Raw genomic sequence first — 22,059 nt, forward strand, 5'->3', positions numbered from 1 at the left:
GATTTCTAGGAACTATTTATGTTAAAAAGCTTAATCATTTGGCTGTGAAATAAGTCCCAAAGAATCTTTTCTAGTTTGTCACGTGTCTTTTGACTTTTATGATGTTATATAAATGCAAAAGCCTTTTTAAAACACTTCATGTAATCAAATCAACACAAAATTTTAAGTATTGATTCAAGATTTTGAGTGACAGTTAAAAGACCCTCCACTTTCAGATTTTAAAGGAATTCACTTATGTCATGTTTTCTTTTAGTATTTGTAGAATTTCACTTAAATACATAAAGGACAGCTGATTCATTCAAATTTTCTTCTTATGGCTTTTGTGCATTTCCTATTAAACTTATTCCTAAGTATTCTGTCTACTTTTTGCTGTGATTATAGATGGAGGCTGTCTTTCAAAACACTTTCAGATTAATTATTGCTGTGACTATAGAAAGACTGTTCATGTGTATGAATTTTATATCTTGCTAATTTTCAGAATTCTTTTATTGTTTATGATATTTCCCCCATTGATTCCTTTGGGTTTTCTACACATATATAATAATCTATAACTAGAAATAGTTTTATCTCCTTATTTATAATTCTTATACCTCTAAATGCTTCTCTTACTTAATTAAATTGGTTAATATTTCCAGTAAGTTGTTAACCAGTCCCATTAATAATGGGTACCCTTGTCTTATTCCTGACTTTAGTAGAAATACCTCTAGCATTTCTCCATCAAAAGAGATGCTAGTTAGGGGCTAATTTTACATGTGTGTGTACAATTGTGCGAAAAAGTAATTTACAGATTCTTCTTTTACTGAATTAAAAAAAAAAATCCATCAGGCTGGGCGTTGTGGCTCATTCCTGTAATCCCAGCACTTTGGGAGGCCAAGATGGATGGATCACTTGAGGTCAGGAGTTTGAGACCAGCCTCACCAATATGGTGAAACCCCAGCTCTACTAAATACAAAAAATTAGCCAGGCGTGGTGGTGCATGCCTGTAATCCCAGCTACTTGGGAGGCCGAGGCAGGAGAATTGCTTGAACCCGGGAGATGGCGGTTGCAGTGAGCCGAGACAGTGCCATTGCACTCCAGCCTGGGCAACAAGAAACTCTGTCTCAAAAAAAAAAAAAAAAGATCATGAGGATTGGATTGATTTTGTCAGACTGCTTATCAGAATCAAAGGAAATGATTATAGGCTTTGAAAAATATAGACCTTATATTTGTTAATGAATTTTGCAGCATTGAATCATTCTTGCTACCCTGGAATAAACCCTATCTGGTAATTATGTATTTTGCTTAATATATTATTGGACTGTGTGTAACAAAATTTTATTTAGAATTTTTTCCTCAATATTTGGAAGTGAGATTCAAATCTGGCGTTCTTTAATTGTGTGCAATCTTAATCACTTTTATATAAATTTTGAATTCATATAAAACTAATTATGAAATCTTTCTGTTCTATGTCTGTATATTTTAAGTAACATTGATATTATCTGCTCTTCAGAAGTTTGTTATAGTCTCTGTGAAATCTTTTAGGTATGGCATTCATTTGTTGGGGGCAGGAGGAGCTCTTGATGCTTGAAGGAGTCTTGGAATGATATGTTCATGTGTACTTCTATCCCAGTCCTAGTTGTCTTGGATGACTGAGGGCTCTAGGTAGGAGAAAGAAGGAAGGAAGTGTTTAGGGGTAGAGGCTACCTTTCCCAAGGCAAATGAGGCTGGGGTGGATTGATAGTATAAAGGATTGAGAGTGACAATGATTCTTTGCTTGACCAATCTTTGTCAGGCTCCTGAACCTTTTCCTAGGCCCATCCATGCACTTCCTTGTAAAATCCATTTTTAGCCAAGAACAAGGATAAGTCAGTTTCTCAAGAATCCCTGTCCCCCTATATCTGATCACCCTTGATATCTTATCAGGTTTCTCATCCTCCACCATTTCTCAGGTTATGTCTGATCTACCCTGGCCTGTCTTTAGCAAGAATCCTATTAGGTCAGTTTAGCCAGAATCTTCTTTACCCGTGATGTTTCCTCATAGCACTTTTCCATCCACTGACCTCCACCCTGCTTCTTGGTGATAAATTCCCACTGCCCATGCTGTACTCAGAATTGAGCCCAGTCTCTCCCCCACTGCAAAATCCCATTGCCTTGGTCTCTGTACCTACTGTGATGGTACTGAATAAAGGCTGCCTTACCTTTAACAAGTGTCATTGCTTAACAAGTGTCAAGAACGCTTAACAAGTATCATTGCTTTAACAAGTTTTCTAATTATACAATAGTTTAATTCCATCTAGGATGGAGGAGGAGAAAGGGGGAAGCAATGTGGGTGGGTAGGAGGGCTGTGAAGAGAAGCGGCAGGAGAGGCCTAAGCTGAGAGGATCAGCTGCCTCTTTCCAAAGATTTTTCTTCTGACTCTGCATTCCAACCTATCCTAGGGGTCTCTGTCCTATTTTCACAGCTGGGAAGAAGAAAGAAATTTCCTATAGTCAGTTGAACTTCTTGGCAGCCTTGGAGGATGGAGGAGATAGATCCTCAGAGTCACCCCACGGGAGGGAGCTTTGACAAACAGAAGTCAGCGGTCCCATCCGAAGTTCTCCTCATTTGTATTTTCCAGTGTCAGCCAAGTCCCACGGCTTAATAAGCCTCAGATCATGGGCCGTCCTTTCGAGGAGTCTGATTTTCTGAGGCAGCTCTCTCCACAACTGGCTTTGGAACTCCATTACTCAGACCGTCCCACTGTGAGGAAGCTTGGCTAAGGCTGCGAGGCAGTTGGGGGTGATGGGACACAGGACGAGCCCTTCCTGGTGCCCCTGGCGGCCAGGTTCCCTTGTCTCCCCTGTGTCAGGGCTCCCGTGCTTCCTCGCCCTTCTCTTCTTACATCTGAAGCAGGAGGCAGGGCCTTCTCGCCCCCCGCCATAATACAACCTGCCACCAGGAGGCGCTGCTCTACAGAGCGGAAAGTGGGGAGCTTGGCGGAGAGAGCACGACCCCATGCTGCTGCAGGATGTTGCCCTTATTCGAGGCAGAGACAGGAGGCCTCAGACAGCTGTGACAGCCATGGAGCTCTCCTACAACATCTGAGCCAGAGGGAAGACTTTGGAGAAGCAGAAGCCCAAAGACACTGCTGGGAGATTGGTCTGTGCTCTGGGAGAACCCTAGGTTGTGTTTCCTGTGTACAAGTCACGGGTCTTCTGGAAGGTACCACCACTCCCAGCCCTGCTTGGCTGAGGGCTGAGGGCTGAGGGCCACAGGTTTTCGGGACTGTGCCTGTGATTGGAGCCTGTGGACTCCAGTGCGTCTGGCCCGGGACTTTCACAGGGCTCAGGGCGGGCTGGGGGAAGGCCCAGCTGTTAACTAATAAGGGGGTTTTACAGTCTAGGCCAGCACTTCTTCCCCTTTCACAGGCAAACGTGACATTCCTTTTCAGCACCTGTACTCACCCAGTTACATCAAGGCGGACCACACTTGTCTCACAGCCCCAAAAGTCAGGGGAGAATAAAGCACAGTGGCTGATTTTAGCATTTTTAAAATAGAAATGTGAGTCAGCACCTGACTGACCTCACAGATCCCTGCTATGCCGCGGGGGCTGCTGACTAGCCCTGAAAGCTCAGGGTGGCTCCGGGCGCTCTCAGAGCAGGCCTGCTTCTCACAGCTGAGCCGCTCAGTGCTGGGGGCTGGTGTTGAGTGGGTGGGAACCAGCCAGGTTCCCAGGGGAGTCTCTGCAGGAGGCTCTGGAGGGTCTGGGGTAGATTCCCAGGAAAGAGACTTCTGCCATTTGCTTCCTCCAAGGCAGCCTCAGAGCCTAGCTGGCAAGTGGTCACTTTCCCGCAGAAACATCCTGTCCTCCTGTTCTATCCGATAAGGAGAGCAGAATGAAGAGGTTGGGTGGAACCCTGGCTTTGGAGTCTGGAGACAAGGATTTTACTCCTGGCAAAGCACATTATATAGACAGGGATATTGTCCTTCGATTTTCCTTTCACTTCCTTAATTAATATTGTTATCAATACTATTATTGATGTATTGAATCCCTGCCATGTTCCAGGCACTGTGCTGAACACTTCACCAAACACTAGTTCATTAAATTCTCACAACCTTATGAAAGAGGTACTCTTATTCCTATATGCATATGGGGAAACTGAGGCTTCAGGAGGTTGAGAAAGTTTTCCAAGGTCACCAAATAGGATGACTTTGGACCCAGTCTGTTAATTATCCCCCTCGAGAGCACCGTTGATCAAAAGGAACTTGACCATGTTCCTCTTTGGACTGGTTACTTAGCAACAAACAGAAAAATTATTTAGTGGTTGTTTAAAACCAACTCTAAGTTTCTTTGGATATCTCATTTCATAAGACAGGTCTTACCTCTTTGGCTCCCACCCACCCCCACTATGGAAACACAGGTTGTAAATTTTTATAACCCAAATACTAGTGTCCGCCACTTTCTGTGCTCTAGTCCCACTAGCTGCTCTTGGTCCTGTCACTTGTGGCTCCCTGGCCTTAGTGAGTTTGGGAAGCATCCCTCCAGTTTAACCTCAGCACCTTCCCTTGTATACACATTAGGTATTATTGCTCCTTCAGTTGAAGACATTGTAGCTATTGAAAGGCAAGGCATCTCTTGATGTGAGCCTTGAAGGACAGGTTGAATTGGGTAGGCAGAGAGAAGTTGGTAAGGCATATATTGTCTAAGGGTCTGAAGGTGGGGTATAAGGGGTATACAAGTCAGAGTTGGGAATAGGCAGAACCCAGAGAGGGGAGAAGACTGGCCCGAGATAGAAAACCTTGCAAGGGAGGAGGGCAGGAGCCTGGATGGTGTGAAATGCTAGAGATGCATGGCTGGAATGGAGAGGGCAGGGCACCAGACTTCAGATGCTTCTGGTTGCAGATGCAGATTTTCAGGATGTACAACGTGGAGCATCCCCAAGGTAACTGTGTTGAGAGCCTGCGAGGCAGGTGAATGTGGATCCTCTACCCCCTCTCCTGACTGAGTTCACCAGGGAACAAGCTTTGTAAACTCTTTGAGGGTAGGGGCTGTGATTATTTACTCTCATATCTTCAGAGCCTGGTGTTGAGGTTGGTGCTTTGTAGGCACTCAGGGACTTTCAAATGAATGAAGGGAGGGAGGGAGGAAAGAAGGATGGGTCCATGGTAGGATCTGATGATGGGATGGGAGCTCCAGGCAAATGTCAACCAATCCCTCTCCTGGGTCAGCCCCCAGGGGCTCACCCTTCTTTGCATTTCCAGCTCTCATGAGGTCAGTGTGCACAGGAAAGCTCACTCCTCTAATCTCCTTGATCCTACTGGACCAGAGAAACTAAGCCAGAATTCAACGAAGTCTCATTCTAGATAAACAAGACAAAAGAAATAAGATTCGAGGAGAAGATCTCCTTCAAGGGAAAGTTGCTGTGTTTGTCCAAGACCTTTGTCCCATCCATATATCATTCCTCAAGTAAATGCTTCTTGTTCACTTGTTCATTAGATTTCAAGTGCAGTCCCTGGCCTGTAAGTCCCTACAATTACAAGTTTCTCTTATCATTGCACATTCTTCATCAGGAGGATGCCGGAGGAGCTCAGCCAACAGTTCCTCATCAGTAGCAGATCCTTCAGAACTTGGGCACTACACAGATGCCCTTGAGCTCTTTGAATACAGGTTGATTTTTAGAAAATACATTAAGATAGAACTTAAAAACAATAGATTGACTAATTATAGTCCAAAGACGAGTGTACCTCTAACCACAATTTTCATTTATTTTTAAATGTTTCCTTCATGGCCTTTCTTGTGGCTCCCCCTATGCAGTTTGTGTATTTGTTGAAAACTTTATGTGTTTTTAACATGGTTTTTGCCAAACTTGGTTTTTCTGAGACCGTCTTTTCTCATAGGCTCAGTTTTACCGTCCTACCTGCAGTCGGCTACTTTCGGTGGCAGAAGAGGCCACATCTGCTTCCTGTAGGCCCTCTGGGCAGAAGCATGCGGTGGTGTCTCTTCCTGATCTGGGCCCAGGGGCTGAGGCAGGCTCCCCTCGCCTCAGGTAAGGCCTGAAACTCAGCAGAGCAGCGGGGAGGAAACACAAGGCTAAGCTTGGTGTGGAGACTTGGGTGCTTGTGTAGGGAAGACTCCAAGAGCATGCCACAGCTGCTTGAGAGAAAGAAATTGCAGCTTTTAGGGTCCTGTGTATGCTCATGTAAGAAAGGACAATCTCTGAGAATGAGGTGCGGTTCTGTTTTCGGTGGCAGATGAAGGACTTTGTAGACTTTCCAGGTTGGGGGAGCCTGACTGGCCAGCACAAGGAGCAGGAGAAGAAGGAGGGCTGGGCAGGAGGCATTGCCAGTTTGCTTTCAGAAGCTCATTCCTGCTCCAGCTTCTTTTCTGTTGCCTTTGAGGAACTTTCCAGGAAAACATTATAAGTTCTCTGTGAATTGAAAATGTCTTTTTCACAGATTCCAGAGATTCTACCACTAGAGACCGATTTTTTGTTAAATTCATTTCTTCTATATTAAAAATCGGAGTCAACTATTTCTGAGGGAGGGGAACACAAATATTTAAAAACTGTGGTATAAATTAGTTTTTATGTTGCTTTCTGAACTATCTGAGGATGGAGATGCGCCCAGGGGTGCTGGGGAGAGGTTAAGTGCTGAGAGGGTAGTTATGCCTGGGAGAAGCAGGTTTTCCTGCTAAGCTTCCTTTTCTATTGGATTTCTTGGCTTTCCTGAAGGTTTTTTCAGGCACTGCAAATGACAATCAGCCAAACAGCAAGGTTTTATTTCAAAGGATAATGCATCCAGCACAGAACTAGGCTGCAGGAAGAAACATAAAAACAAAACAAAATAAAACAAAAACAGAAGAGGTGGTGTTGGTAGACAAAATAGGCCTATGAAAATAACAAGCTACCCATGAAGCTACACAGCAGAATATGCTGAGGGGGCAACGGCTAAGTTGTGTAGTCATAAGCCAGGCATTTAGTAAGGTGCTAATTGTACAATACAGGCAGTGAATGTGAAAGGAAAAGGGAGATTGAGATGGGCTGGGGTCTTCTAGGAGGCGGGGAGGGAGTTCAGCCTTGACAAGCCTTCCTGTGGGTGGGGCGTCAAGTGGGGCAGAAGTCGGCTCTGGAAGCACAGGGCAGTGGGTGGGGAGGAGATGGACTGGGCTGGGCTGGAGTAGAGATGTGTGGAGAAGGATGAGAAGACTGGAAAGACAACCTGAAGGGGACTGGGAGCCTTCAGTAACAGGCATGGAGAAGAGCGTCTGTTGAAATGCAAGAAACAGGAAATAATTACAGCCTCTATTGGGGAGCAACAGGATGGACTGGAGAAATTATCATTCCAAAACCCAGCTGTGGCCTCAAAGCCCCTTAGAGTTTTTCTAGGAAGGTTGAAGGCCAGCTGCTGACCCAGGACTCACATGTGCTTTGTCCTCTTCCCTAGGAATGATGACAGGCACAATAGAAACAACGGGGAACATTTCTGCAAAGAAAGGTGGCTCTGTCATCTTACACTGTCACCTCTCCTCCACCATGGCACAAGTGACCCAGGTCAGCTGGGAGCAGCAGGACCAGCTTCTGGCCATTTGTAATGCTGACTTGGGGTGGCACATCTCCCCAGCCTTCAAGGATCGAGTGGCCCCGGGTCCTGGCCTGGACCTCACCCTCCAGTCGCTGACCATGAACGATACAGGGGAGTACTTCTGCATCTATCACACCTACCCCGATGGGACTTACACAGGGAGAATCTTTCTGGAGGTCCTAGAAAGCTCAGGTATTCCTGCTGGAGCAAGTTGGCGGATAAACCTCTCCCTCTAGAACAGAAAATGCAATCCCGCATCACTGCACAGCACGGCTTCTCAATTCGGGATCACATTGGAATCACCTGAGGTGATTTTAAATCATACTGATGCCGAGGCCCCACCCAGACCAATTCAATCAGAATCCCTAATAGCAGAGCTAAACAGGGGTAGGCTCTAAAAGCATTTCCAGGTGATTCTAATAGACAGCCAATGCTGAGAACCACTGTTCTTACATAAGAAGCACATCTTGCCTATATTTCCTAGGAAGACCAGTTGATGAGGTCATATGCAAAAGTTCTCATTTACTGGTTTAGTATCAGTTGTGCAAATTAGAATTAACCCCTAAGTAGGTAAAGATTAGAGCTGGTTAAAAACAAAGCACAGCCTGTGCTAAGTTTAATTGTACAATGATTTACATTTGTACGGTACTTCCAAGTTTCCAAAATGCCCTCATATTCATTATCCACCTGCACATTTAAACCAATTCCCAGAGGTTAGAAAAGGATTCTTGTCTGAGAGACAGTGTAGCACCATGGTTAAAAGCTCAGACTCTGACCCCAGGCAGTCTGGGTGCAAATCCTGGCTCTGCTGTTGCCCTCAGACAGGATTTATTAGCTTCTCTGTGTATCAGTTTTCTCATCTGCGAAAGAAGGATGAATATAAGACCTTATGCGATGCTAATGTAGGATTAAATTGCTTACTACAAGAAAATGTCCTTAGAACAGTGCCTGGAACATGGTAAGTGCTGTGTAAGTGTTAGCTGTTAGTATGATTCTCATTTGTTTGATGCAGGCGGAAGCTGGGACTTGGAGTTTTGCTCAGAGTGGTAAAGGTCATTTTGACACAGATGTTTTTGTTCTGCTAAACTGCATCCTCAGAACTCCTATTTACTGCTATCAGTTATGTTGGAGATTAAGTTATATGATTTGCAAAATATGTGTAAACTGAGAAGATAAAAGGTTACCTTCAAGTTTCCTTTCAAACGTTACTTCTTTTTTTTTCCCCCCCGAGACGGAGTTTCGCTCTTGTTGCCCAGGCTGGAGTGCAATGACACAATCTCAGCTTGCTGCAACCTCTGCCTCCTGGGTTCAAGTGATTCTCTCCTGCCTCAGCCTCCTGAGTAGCTGGGACTACAGGCATGTGCCATCATGCCCAGCTACTTTTGTGTTTTTAGTAAAGATGGAGTTTCTTCACGTTGGTCCGGCTGGTCTCGAACTCCCCACCTCCGGTGATCTGCCCGCCTCGGCCTCCCAAAGTGTTACTTCTTAACTGGTTTCACATAGGCCAAACAAAAACCAGTTAAGAGCGGAGGCTCTGGAATTGCACTGTCCGGGGTTGACTATTGCTGTTCACAAAATCTGGGTAAATTATGTACTTTTTTTCTCAGTTTTCTTGTCGATAAAATGTGGCAAATAATTTCATGAGTTGATACAAGTAAGGTCTTACAACAGTGCTAGACAGGTAATAAGCTTAACTTAATAAGGGCTAGTTTTTATGCTATTTATTGGTTCATGGTTAGAGGAGGCCTGGGACAATAAGCAGAGCAGGGGACCTGGATTCTGGCAAAGTAACCAAGTGATGGCCTTGACCGTTCTGGGCTCTTTACCCCAGTGTTACATGCCAGAGGACCCATCACCAGATGGCAGGACCAGGAACAGGGAGGAAGTTCAGGCAGAAGGCCCCTGTGGAGTGGTGATCCCAGCAACTGAAGACCACATGGGAGCTATGTCTGGTTGCTAATCTCCAGTCCAGGTCATTCATGGATCAGTGGTCCTGACATGCACGCTCCTCCCCAAGGCCACAGTGGCATGGCTATTTCCCAGCATGAACCTAGGGAAATGAAGGTGCAAATTTCTTCTCTGTGGCTCATGGAGCCCTGTGGAGAGAGATCAGAAGATGTTCTGTTGGACCCTGTGCAGCCTCCCCACAAAGCCTGTATGTTTCCACTCTTTTGCCATTGCAGACTCCAGGGAACACCATTGGTCACTTGGCTCTTCCCTCTTGTTTCCCAAGGGGTCAGTTGCTTACATGGAATGCTGACTCTCCTTAATTACTTGCATTAGCGCCAACCCTGGCTTCTTTTTGAACCTAATCTCAAACCTTAGTCCAAGTCCCTATCCTAATACTATCTCTAATATTGAAGCTATTCCTAACCTTAATGCTAAAATTGTACTTAACCCCAAACTTAACCTGGTTAATAGGCAGAAGGTTTAAGTAATCCTTATACAAAGTCCGCCCCTCCCCCACCCTGCATGTAGTGATGTCACGCTTACTCAGGGCTGCTTCTGTTTCAAAGACCTTGATGTCTTTGTTCTATGACCATAACTGTGAATGGAGACATTGGTGCTTTTATTTCAAACCAAAAATTCCGAATGAAATTGATATTCCTAATATCCCAAATTCCACTCTTGTCCTAATTGTATCTCGAACTTATCCTTAAACCTAACCAAACTCATTATCATAATCTTCCCTAAACCTCCACATGCTTTTAACACCACCTATCTTCATCTATCCGCAAGGTGTAAGAGAACCCAGGCCTAACCCTGGCTCCAATCTGGCTCTGTTCCCTAACTGATCCTATATCCTTTCCTGGTTTTATGGATAACCCTCTGTAGCCCCTCTTACCTGTTACAGTGTGTTGTCTATGACCCCTTTTCTTTCCATCTGCCCTGTTTCCTCCAGAGCTAACTGTATGACTGTGGCTAACCAGGAGCTGTCCTGGCCCACTGTGACTGAGTCCCTCAAGGTAGGAGGAACATGTTCTGGGGAATTTGAATTCTGCAGATTCCTAAGCCACCTTTTAGCAACCCAAACCCTTAGTCAGAGGGACGAGATGTCAGGCTTCCGCTGCACCCTACTCCTTTGAAGACTCCCCTGGACACCTGAGTGCTGCCTGAGCTCCCGGGGCAGCCTGGAAACCCACCTTCAGCACGGCCTGCGTGGGGGTGGTGGTGTTCTTTTTCTCATGCTCTTCTGGGATCAGATCTTACTCATCTCTTCAAAACTCCCCTCTTGCATCTTCTTGCTTCCACTTACATGTTATCTCTTAATGAAATTCACTAGTTCATGATTTCACTTATGCCACGAATATTTACTGAGTGTTCACTATGTGTCAGATGCTGAGAAAACAGCAAAGGATAAGACTCCAGAGCCTCATGTCCTCCAGGGTTTCAAGCCTAGCTGGAAATAAGTGTAGCTGGAAATAAGTGTTATAAGCTTAAGGGAAAAGGTTACATGCTTTTTTTCATTTTTGTAATTTAATGTTAACTTTATTTTAATTTTGAATTAAATATTTTTATTGATAGGATTTCATATTTGAAGTTCAATAAAAGAAAATATTCACTTTCTGAGTTTTTTCCTGGAACTACTATTTGTTTCATTTCATGATTACCAAAAATGATTTTGTCAAATAGAGGAAAGGAGTGTTAAAATGACCTGCTCTGGTGTCAAATATACAAGGTACACCACTGCTCAAAAGATCAGTCGTTGATTTCATGATGGGCCAGATGGATACTCTGCTGTTGGGCTTAAAGGCTCTAGTCCCATGGTTACACAAAGGGCCTGGCCAAAACTTACTTCTCTGCCGTGAAGCTCAGGCTGCCCTGGGGAAATCAGCTTCACTTCCAGCTTCTGCCACTCATCTCTGTTTTGTCCTCCCTCTAGTGGCTGAGCACAGTGCCAGGTTCCAGATTCCACTGCTTGGAGCCACGGCCATGATGCTGGTGATCATCTGCATAGCAGTCATCATGGTGGTCGTGTTGGCTAGAAAGGTAATGGCTCTGGCTGCACATCTCAGTCATGGGCACCCCTACAGCTGCCACCCTGGTCCTTCAGGTTCTCTTTCCACCCAGAGAGAGACCCGGATGTGATCTTCCCCAGTGCTCTTTGTGCCTTTTTTTCCTGGCACTTGTTCTGCCTATTAGTGCAGTTATTTATGCTCTTCCCTTGTCCCTCTCATAGGGAGGGATCTCCTGGACAGCTGGACCTGTTTCCTACCCATCTTGCTGTCATCTGTAACTCCTGATTTCTGCTTATCCCTTCAGCCACTGCTCTGAGAGTTTAATTTATCTACTATGATTTTGATGCATTCTGGGCATCTATATATGCTAGAGTTTTCTGCACATTAGCTCTTTTGATGTTTACAACTCTCTGGTAGTACTAGGCTACCCAGCATGTCTGTAGAATGAGAAATAAACACTCCAAAAATGTAGGGCTAGGCCAGGAGCTGTGGCTCACACCTGTAATTCCACCCACTTGGGAGACTGTGGCGGGAGGATCACTTAACCCTAGGAGTTTAAGGCTGCAGTGAGCTACGACTGCACTCCAGTGTGGGCAACAGAGCAAGACTCCATCTCTAAAAAAAAAAAAAAAAAAAAAAAAAAAAAAAAATTGGTGGTAAAGTGGGCATGGCGAGATCAGCAGGTTGTAAATCCTCTGTTTAGCTTAAGAGTTTATGTGGCTGAAAGAGTAATGAATGGGGAATTGAAAGATCTAGTTTCTAGTTTTGGCACTGAGTATATGCTTTTAGAAAGTTACTTAATCTTTCAAGGTCTTCATTTCCTTATATATAAAATGGGGATTTGTCTTAGTCTATTTTCTGCTGCTGTAACAGAATACAATATATTGGGAAATTTATAAAGAAAACAAGTTTATTTGGCTCATGTTTCTGGAGGCTGGGAAGTCCAGGAGCACAGTGCATTTGGCAGGGTTCATCCCCTGGCAGAAGGCATGTGATGAGTGAGTGCATATGAGAGAGAGAGAGAAATGAGGCCAAACTCATCCTTTTAATTAGGAACTTACTCCCATGATACCTAACCCACTCCTGAGATAATGGCGTTAATCCCTTCATGAGGGCAGATCCTTCATGGCCTAATCACCTCTTAAAAGCATTACCACTTAATACTATTACAATGGTAATTAAGTTTCCAACACATGGACTTTTGGGGGACACATTGAAACCATAGCCGTATTATAATTCGGCTTGCTCTATATCATAGAGCTGTGATAAGTAAGTGGCATATTTCATGTAAAATCTTTATAAAAATGAAGAATTATATCAGTGAAATTTGTGTCATCAGCTGCCGATATTGATTGGGAGGAGTGAAAGAATTTCCACTCCTTGTTTTGTCTGATCTCTCGGGTCATTTAAGTCAGCTCAGCCCAGGTCACCTTAATTCAAGTCACCACATAAATATTTTGGGAAACACAAGTTTGTAATTTCTACCTTTACCCTAGACCCACCTCCTGAGATCCTAACCCACTTTTCCTCCAACTCTAATTCCATTCAATTAACAACTCAATTCTGCAGCCTGGTTGAACTGCAGTGGCTGAGATATATGGCTGGTGCTATTGGGAAGGTCAATGATCTATAATACTTTCATTTATGTGTAGGCTATCACAGTAGACATAATGAGGAAATGAACCCTCTAGGGGAAGGTGAGGACAAGAGAAATGATTAAATAGAGGGAGGAGGTGAAGAAGATGAAAGTTGATCTCTTAGCTGGGAATGGAACGGCTATAGTGGTTGGTGAACAGGTTCTCTGCTGTTAGCAGTGTCCTGATGGTCTGGAATAAAAGAATCAAAGGCCCTTTAGAAGGAGCTGAACAATTTTTCCTGTTGAAGATTCAAGACTGGTTAATTTTCATTCTGGGCACCTGCACTAACTTTGGTCATCTGGAGGGTGGAGAAAGAGAAAAAGGTGAAGAGATCTATTAAGTCCTGTTGCCCCCCCTTCTACAGTGTTTGATTTCCCAGCCCTCTCTAACATTTCCACTGCTTACTGTGTAGTGCGGGTCCTCTCTGCATCTTTCCTGTACTTTGGCTATAGTTGCCAGTCTTCTCTCTCTCTCTCCTTGCTCAAAGCATTTTATACTTGCATCATTCAGGGTTCCAGCAGGGAACACGTAGTACTCTCAAACTGGGTTGTTTGAAGACAGTTTAATAATAGGATTTCCAGAAGTCTACTAGGATGTAAGGACACCACAAGGAGGAATAGCAAGGTGTTGTAACCATTCCTAGTTCTTCAAAGGGGATGAAGGGGGAGGGGCTAATTATTGGAGCCTAGAAGGAGAGACGTATGTGGAGGGGTCTCCTTCAGAAGTGCCATAGTCTTTGCTGGAGGGTCACAACCAGTCCAAGGTCACCCTTCTGAGAGAACAAAGGGCACTACATACCCTCATCTCATTCCTCTCTCCATTCCCCTACTGTTGCTCTGCGTTGGCTGACCTCAAACCTAGGTTGGAGGACAAGGGGACTTACTGATATAGTACATTTAGTACAGTCTTCATAGGGCACAGAATAGGGTGGAGAAGGTTAGAGAGTAGAGCCAAGAGGCAAATGGATGGTATCCATACCAGCGGTGCTCATAGACATGAAAGCGGGACAAAGGATCTTGACTTTCCCTGGGGTTGGCTGGCTTCAGCCTTCTCTCTTGTAGTCTTGATCTCTTTTGATTATGTATGTAAGCAATACCCTTCTTGGCTGCCCAGCTGTATTTCTCCTGGGCACACCGTGCTCTATTAACCATTTTAATATCCCCATGGATCAGGCTTTCTTGGCTCCCATTGCAGTAATTACATCCATTTTGTTTCTTAAGTGCTGCTATCTGTCCTGTACTATTTTGGGATCTCCTCATCCTCATTGCTACTAGGGATCCAGTTCTGTAAAAGCATCTCCTACTTTAGCCCTAGCCTATAAAGGAGAGATACCACCAAACTTCTCAATGATGCTGGAGCTCCCCTAGCACATTCTTTTACAGCTTAGTAAAAGGGACATTCTTTTTCTTTTTCCTTTTCCCCCTTATTGTTGTTATTATCATAAGGGATGTTCTCTGGATCTTCCCTAGAAGAGCCAACATAATCAGCTATTGGATTTTGGAAATTATTCAGTACAGGGATTGGCAAAGTTTCTCTGTAAAGGGACAGATAGTATATATTTTTGGGTCTGTAGGTCATATGGTCTCTGTTGCAACAATTCAACTCTGCCATTGTAGTGTGAAAGTGCTATAGATTATATATAAATGAATGAATGTGGCTTTGTTTCAACAAACCTTTATAAACACTAAGATGTTAATTTCATATAATTTTATGTATAATAAAATATTAGTTTTTTATTCTATAAATTTTTATTTTTTAATTTTTTTTATTTCAATAGGTTTTTGGGGGAATAAGTCCTTTAGTGGTGATTTCTGAGATTTTGGTGCACCCATCACCCGAACAGTGTACACTGTACCCAGTGTGTAGTCCTTTATCTCTCACCCCTCTCCCACTCTTTCCCCTGAGTCCCCGAAGTCCATTAGCCCATTGTATCATTCTTACGCCTTTACATCCTCATAGTTTAGCTCCCACTTATGAGTGAGAACATATGATGTTTGGTTTTTCATTCCTGAGTTACTTCACTTATAGCAGTGGTTTCCAATTCCATCCAGGCTTCTGCAAATGCCATTATTTTGTTCCTTTTATGGCTGAGTAGTATTCCACGGTGTATGTGTGTGTATATATATGTGTGTGTGTGTGCATGTATATATGAATATATATATATATTCATACACACACGTGCACACACACACACTACAATTTCTTTATCCACTCATTGATTGATGGGCATTTGGGCTGGTTCCATATTTTTGCAAGTGCAAATTGTGCTGCTTTTTGTACAGTGACTTCTTTTCCTCTGGGTAGATACCCAGTAGTGGCATTACTGGATTCAATGGTAGTTCAACTTCTAGTTCTTTAAGGAATCTCCACATTGTTTTCCATAGTCGTTGTACTAGTTTACATTCCCACAAGCAGTGTAAAAGTGTTCCTCTTTCACCACATCCATGCCAACATCTGTTATTTTTTTATTTTTTGATTAAGGCCATTCTTACAAGAGTAAGATGGCATTGCGTTTTGATTTGCGTTTCCCTGATAGTGATGTTGAACATTTTTGCATATGTTTATTGGCCATTTGTATATCCTTTTCTGAGAATTGTCTGTTTATGTCCTTAGCCCACTTTTTGATGGGATTTTTTTTTTTTTTAGCTGATTTGTTTGAGTTCCTTGTAGATTCTGGGTATCAGTCCTTTGTTGGATATATAGTTTACAAATATTTTCTCCCACTCTGTGGGCTGTTTACTCTGCTGATTATTTCTTTTGCTGTGCAGAAGATATTACTTTTAAAAACTTTTTTTGCTTTAAAAAAACACTTAAAATATAAAAGCCATCTTTGTTCAAGGGCTGTACAAAAACCAGCAGTGGGCCATATTTGACCCACCAAACTGAGTTTGCCAATTTCTGATTTAGTAGGTTTATTCTAGCATTCTTGCTTCTCTGAGCCTTTTGTTTCCCTTTTCCATAGTTTGCCAAAGCAGTATTGTCATCTCTATTGACAGCAGTATGTCAGAATCATCTCCTGGGCCCTTGTGAGGGTGTTAAATATTGAGTGTTTCAATATTGACACATTATCCCTCATCCAGTCTTACGTTCTACCTTACACCACAATCCATCACCTTCAGAATTCAGAATTCATGCCTAGGCATCTTCTCCCAGTCCCTGCCAGTATATATTAGCCGGGTCCTTTAGTATATAACCTTTCTCTTCTCTTAGCAGACCCATCACTTCCTCCATTAGCGTGGGCTGAGATTTTACCCTAATTATAGGTCTGATGGCCAGTAGAGGAGGCAGAGGCAGGGCCCAGCAGGGATTTTCTTCCATCAAGGGGAAGTGGGCCACTTCTGCAGCCCAGATGGTATAAGAGAAGCAGGTGGTTACCGGCTCTCAAATGCGTCTTTCCAGAGATCCTCATTCCAAGTTTCAGGAGACTTCTCCTCTACTATCAAGATGCTAGCTTTGGCACAGAAAATTTACCTAGGCTTAGAATCCAGCCGTCTTTAAAGTCCTGTCCTTCTTACCATTAGCTTATGTACCTGATCTTCAGCTGTGGAGAGAGGAGTGTCTCTTAAATGCTGCCAAGGAGGAGCTTTAACTCTCACACTTTGAGTTGCTGATAGGTCTGAGGCTGTCATTTTCTCACTTCAGTTCATCAGTGCAATTTAGCAAAAGTCAATTTTGAGTCCTAATAGTAACTATTTACCCTATACTATTTATCCAATTCCAGAGTTCTAACAGTAACTATTTACCCTATGTATCTCAAATATTAGAGTCATTGTACCAGCTCATAGTTCCCATCCATCTGTGTCCCTCTCATTTCACCACCATTCATGGGGTTTGTGTTGCCATCTAGCAGGCGAGTGATCCCATTCCACAATCCTGTTCTTACAGGCTGCCTTCTAGGACTGTTCCCAGCAGCAACTGTTTTAGATCAGGTCCCTGGAAATAGAGCCTGACATGCAAACTCTGGTGAGAGTGACTTATTGGGAGAGCTCTCAGATGAAAGGAAGTGAAGGAAGCAGTATAGGGAGGGCTAAGGGAAGAAAGCTTAGCATAGATATGGTCTCAGCTGGAGACTTGGCTGAAGCAAGAATTGTACACAGAGTTGGCTGAACCTTTAGGCAGAGAGCTGGCCTTTTGGAAATCCACCTAGGTCAGTCATTACCTCTGGCTGCTCACCAGGGAGGGCCCAAGAACAATTCTGTAGAGAAGGGGCTGCTGTGAGCTCACAGCCTACAGTCCCAGCATCTGGAAAATGGGAGTGCTGGTCAGGTAAAGAGATCTGAGCAGGAACTGTACATTAGTTATGGGTCTCCGGAGGGGCAGAGCCAATAGGAGAGATGGATGGATGAATGGATGGATAGATTAGATAGATAGATAGATAGATAGATAGATAGATAGATAGATAGATAGATGAGGAGGGATTTATTAGGGGAATTTGTTTGTGTGATTGTAAAGGCTGAGAAGTCTCACCACAGGCTGTCTGCAAGCTGGAGACCTTGGGATGCTGGTAGCATGGCTCAGTTCAAGTCCAACAGCCTCAGAACCACCAAGGCTATTGGTGTAATTCTCAGTCCACGGCTAAAGACCTGAAAACACAGGGCCGGGGGGCAGTTTTAAGTCCTGGAGTCCAAAAGCCAGGCAGCCTGGGGACCTGATGTCCAAGGACAGGAGGAGAAGGGTGTGTCCCAACTCCAGAGAGAGAAAGATCACTTTTGCCTCTCTTCTGTTTTGGGAGACCAGGCCCCCAGGTGACTGGATAGTGCCTGGCTACATTTAGGGTGGCTCTTACCCACTCCCTTCACTCAGACTGACATGCCAATCTCCTTTGGAAACACCCTCACAGACACACCCCAAATGGGCTTTACCAGCTCTCTCAGGTCCCTTAATCGGTAATTAAGCCGATACCTCAAATTACCTATGACAGGCACAACAGCATTTGCTGCAGACCTTGAGAGCCCATAGACTGTGTTATTTAGGAGCATGGTCTTTGGAATCAGGCAGTCCTAGGTTTGAGTCCTGACGCAACCACTTGAGTAGCTATACTACCTAACTTTGATGAAGCTCAGTTTTCTCATCTGTAAAATGCTGATAATTATGGCATTACCTTCATAAGGTCATGAGAAAACTTCAGTCAAATAATAATTAATGTAAGGCACTTAGCATTTTTCCTAGCATGTAAGCTGGAAAGTGAGTGGGACCAGCAGAAGGGATGTTTTTGGGATCATCACAAGGGATGTATTGGGGATCGTCACAGTTTCTTGTGGGGTGTGTAGTGGAATTATGGATTTTCTTCTCGGAAGAATGTCCCTTTAGGCAAAATTTTCTATCCAATTTACAAATCTCCTGAAATCCAGCTGGCATCTCAGGTTAAGCACCCTCCCATACACAGTGGGAGCCATTGAAGAGTTTTAGGCAGAAATATGGACTGACCCAACTGTTGGTTTTGAAAATCACTCCGCTGGTGACCATGCAGAGTTGGACTAGAAGTAAGAGGGAGTCCAGAGACAGTGAGGATGAAGCCCAGGTGAGAGAGAAGACATGGATATAGAGATGGAAAAGAGGGAGTAGATTTCAGAACTGCCTGGGATTAAAATTGGATGAGGTTTTATAGATAAAGCAAGTTGAACATTAGCCTCCATATTTCTGATCAGCTGGTGCCATAAACCAGGGCAGTGAATATAGGAGCAGGCGTGGTTTGTTGGGGCAGGAATGTGATGGTTTCTTTTGAGACAAGTTGAGTCTGAGCTTACTGTGGGTTGTCAGGTGATGATGCCCAGTGAACAGGTGGATATCTGCGTCTGGAGCTCAGGGCAGAAGCCTGGGCCAGTTTAGATAGAGATTTGGGCATCTTCAGAGGACAGATGGTGGTTGTAGATATAAGAAAGTAGATGCTCATGAAGTAACTCAGAGAGCATGTTTAGTGTGAGAGAAAGCAGAGAGCAGAACCCTGGGGGAACCCCATGGTTTGGGGAGCTGATGTGCAAAGAGAAAAGGGGCAGGCCTGGCTGAAGACGAAGGTGGGGGTTTAAAGGAGGAGAAGAGAATCAGGAGAGAGTGATGCCATAGGAACCAGAGAAAGTGAGCATTTCAGAAAGGAAGAGGTCAACAGAGTCAAGTGCAGTAAAGAGCAAAAGAAAATAGAGAACGGAAAGCTGCTTCACTAAGCTTAGTGAACAGGAAGTAACAAGGTGTGTGGCACGTGGTATATGTAGTAAGTGTAGTTCCCGTGGACTAGTTAGCATTGAAATCTAGCTGTAATGCAGTTGAGAAATTAAGGGTTAAGGAACTGGTGTTGGTAAGAACACAAGTTTGCCAGTGTGCAAGTGTGTAAGAAAGGATGAGAGAGATCACAATAACTCTCAATATATGTCATACAGGGGAGTAACTTTTGAATAACATCGCCACATACTCACTTTGTAGTTTGTTTGCTTTTAGAAGAAATCCCTCAGAATCCATTCTGTGGAAAGTGGCCTCAGGAGAAAATCAACTGGACAGGAAGAGCGGATTCCCAGTGCTCCCTCACCCCCAGGAAGCTGTGTCCAGGCAGAAGCTGCACCTGCTGGGCTCTGTGGAGAGCAGCGGGGAGATGACTGTGCCGAGCTGCATGACTACTTCAATGTCCTGAGTTACAGAAGCCTGGGGAGCTGCAGCTTCTTCACAGAGACTGGTTAGCAAACAGAGGCATGTTCTGGGAGATATACTTTTGTCTTGACTATTATAGATGTCTTGACTAATATATAAGCAGCTGTATTCTCCATCAGTGCGCGCGCGCGCGCGCGTGTGTGTGTGTGTGTGTGTTCGGTTGAGTGAATAAATGTCATCCTCTTCTCTATCTTCATTTCCTTGGCCTTTTCGTTCTATTCCATTATGCATTATGGCAGGCCTAGGGTGAGTAACATGGATCTTGATCATAAATGCAAAATTGGCAAAATACCTTGACCTGATTTTAAATCTGGCAGTTTGAGCAGATCCTATGTCTCTGAGAGACACATTCCTCTTAATGGCATTGGCCAGCATTTTGGGCTACAAGGTTTTGTGGTTGATGATGAGGATGGCATGACTGCAGAGTCATCCTCATCTCATTTTTTTCACTGTCATTTTCAGTAACATTCGCTCATTCAAAGGCATATCATAAATAAGTCCTGTTATCAGCCTCTATGGGGAGATTTGAGAGTGACTAAATCTTGGTATCTGCCCTCAAGAACCTATAGTTAAATGGGGAGACAACATTGTCATGAAAAGGTATTATAGTAAGGGGAGAAGGAGACACACACAGGCCTTCAGGAAGAGATGACAGTTTGGGGTGAGGTAGTTGGCATAGGCTTTTCTGTGCTGAAGTGGCCTGGGAGCACCAAGGGGATGTTGAGGCTGGTCTGGGAGGAGCAGGAGTTTTGTCTAGGGAACTTGTAGGGACTTCTTAGAGCTGAAAGTCCCACAAAGAAGGCCCTGGCACCAAGGGAGTCAGCAAACTTCAGATTTTATTCTCTGGGCAGGCATTTCAAGTTTCCTTTCGCTGTGATGTACTCATCCATTAGACAGCCTGATACAGAGCACTCTAGGCTCTTCCGGCCATGTGTGCTGGGGAAGCCCCAGGAAACGCACATGCCCACACAGGGAACCAAGTCTTAGCATTTGGGCCTTGATCTACCTTTTCTGCATCAATACACTCTTGAGCCTTTGAAAAAGGAATGTTTCCCACTAAAAAGAAAATGGGGATTTTTAAAATAGAGACTCTTCCTAGAGGAGAAAGGGGGGCTGGGGTGATAGAGGGTTTAAAAAATAAATACCCTCAAACTAACTTCTTCGAACTCTTTTATTCACACCCTGACGTCTTTGTGCTGGGGTTGGGGTAACTGAACTGCTTATTTCTGTTTAACTGCATTCAGGCTGGATCTTAGAAGACTTTTATCCTTCCACCATCTCTCTCAGAGGAATGAGCAAGGAGGTTGGATTTACTGGTGACTGATTTTCTTTCATGGGCCCAGGAACTGAAAGAGAATGTGAAGCAAGGCTGTGTTTTGCCCATGATTAAAAATAAAGCATTGCCCTGCTTCCTAAGACTTAGACTGGGGTTAACAATTGTCTTAGCAACAAGACAATTCAACTCCTATTTCTCCTTGGATTTTTTTTATTATTATTTTTTCACTTTTCTACCAAATGGGTTACGTAGTTAGGAAGAATGAATCGAAATCTGTCCAGAGCTCCAAGTCCTTTGGAAGAAAGATAGATGAATGTAAAAATGTTGTTTGTTTGCTGTGGCAGTTTACAGCATTTTTCTTGCAAAATTAGTGCAAATCTGTTGGAAATAGAACACAATTCACAAATTGGAAGTGAACTAAAATGTAATCACGAAAAGGGAGTAGTGTTTTGATTTGGAGGAGGTGTATATTCAGCAGAGGTTGGACTGAGAGTTAGGTGTTATTTAACATAATTATGGTAATTGGGAAACATTTATAAATGCCATTAGGATGGTGATAAAATACAAAAGGGCCTATAGATGTTAGAAATGGGTCAGGTTACTAAAATGGGATTCAATTTGAAAAAACATTTTTTTAAATAGAACTCACTGAACTAGATTCTCCTCTGAGGACCAGAGAAGACCATCTCACAGCTGGATTCCTGGAGACACGCGCTGTCCACACGTAGCCACTTTCCACGTGTGGCCATCAACCACTTAAGATGGGGTTAGTTTAAATCAAGATGTGCTATTATAATTGGTGTAAGCATAAAATCACACTAGATTTTGTAGATTTAATATGAATAATAAGAATACCATTTCAGTAATTTTGGTATATTGTGTGTCAAAAATGGTAATATTTGAATGTATCAGGTGAAATAAAATATTAACATTACTTTCATGTTTCTTTTTATCTTTTTAACGTGACTACTGGAGAGTCTAAAATTGCATATGTGGCTCTCACATTTCT

At 43.7% G+C, this 22,059-nt stretch overlaps 1 protein-coding gene across 6 annotated transcripts; it reads left to right on the forward strand.

The window, feature by feature from the left end:
- Window positions 1–2,967: 2,967 nt before the first annotated feature.
- TIGIT (T cell immunoreceptor with Ig and ITIM domains) lies at window positions 2,968–21,984 on the forward strand. 6 transcript variants are annotated; one of them, XM_023213639.3, is made up of 5 exons: window positions 2,968–3,117; window positions 5,857–6,005; window positions 7,402–7,731; window positions 11,423–11,529; window positions 19,568–20,087. In XM_023213639.3, exons 2-5 carry the CDS (start codon window positions 5,945–5,947, stop codon window positions 19,802–19,804), a joined length of 735 nt encoding a protein of 244 aa, XP_023069407.1. In that variant the 5' UTR covers window positions 2,968–3,117; window positions 5,857–5,944; the 3' UTR covers window positions 19,805–20,087. The 6 variants fall into 6 exon arrangements, with proteins under 6 accessions (XP_023069407.1, XP_023069416.1, XP_023069399.1 ...); XM_023213648.3 differs by having other exon boundaries at window positions 2,970–3,141; XM_023213631.3 differs by having other exon boundaries at window positions 2,971–3,180.
- Window positions 21,985–22,059: the final 75 nt, after the last annotated feature.

This window comes from Piliocolobus tephrosceles, chromosome 2 (genome assembly GCF_002776525.5).
Source record: "Piliocolobus tephrosceles isolate RC106 chromosome 2, ASM277652v3, whole genome shotgun sequence".
NCBI lineage: Eukaryota > Metazoa > Chordata > Mammalia > Primates > Cercopithecidae > Piliocolobus > Piliocolobus tephrosceles.

Excerpts from the sequence above, each read along its gene's own strand:
- TIGIT (XM_023213639.3), top strand. The coding sequence starts at position 5,945 with ATGCGGTGGTGTCTCTTCCTGATCTGGGCCCAGGGGCTGAGGCAGGCT. Across the intron at positions 6,006-7,401 it reads GCAGGCTCCCCTCGCCTCAG|GAATGATGACAGGCACAATA; the intron begins GTAAGGCCTGAA and ends CCTCTTCCCTAG. Across the intron at positions 7,732-11,422 it reads GGAGGTCCTAGAAAGCTCAG|TGGCTGAGCACAGTGCCAGG; the intron begins GTATTCCTGCTG and ends TCCTCCCTCTAG.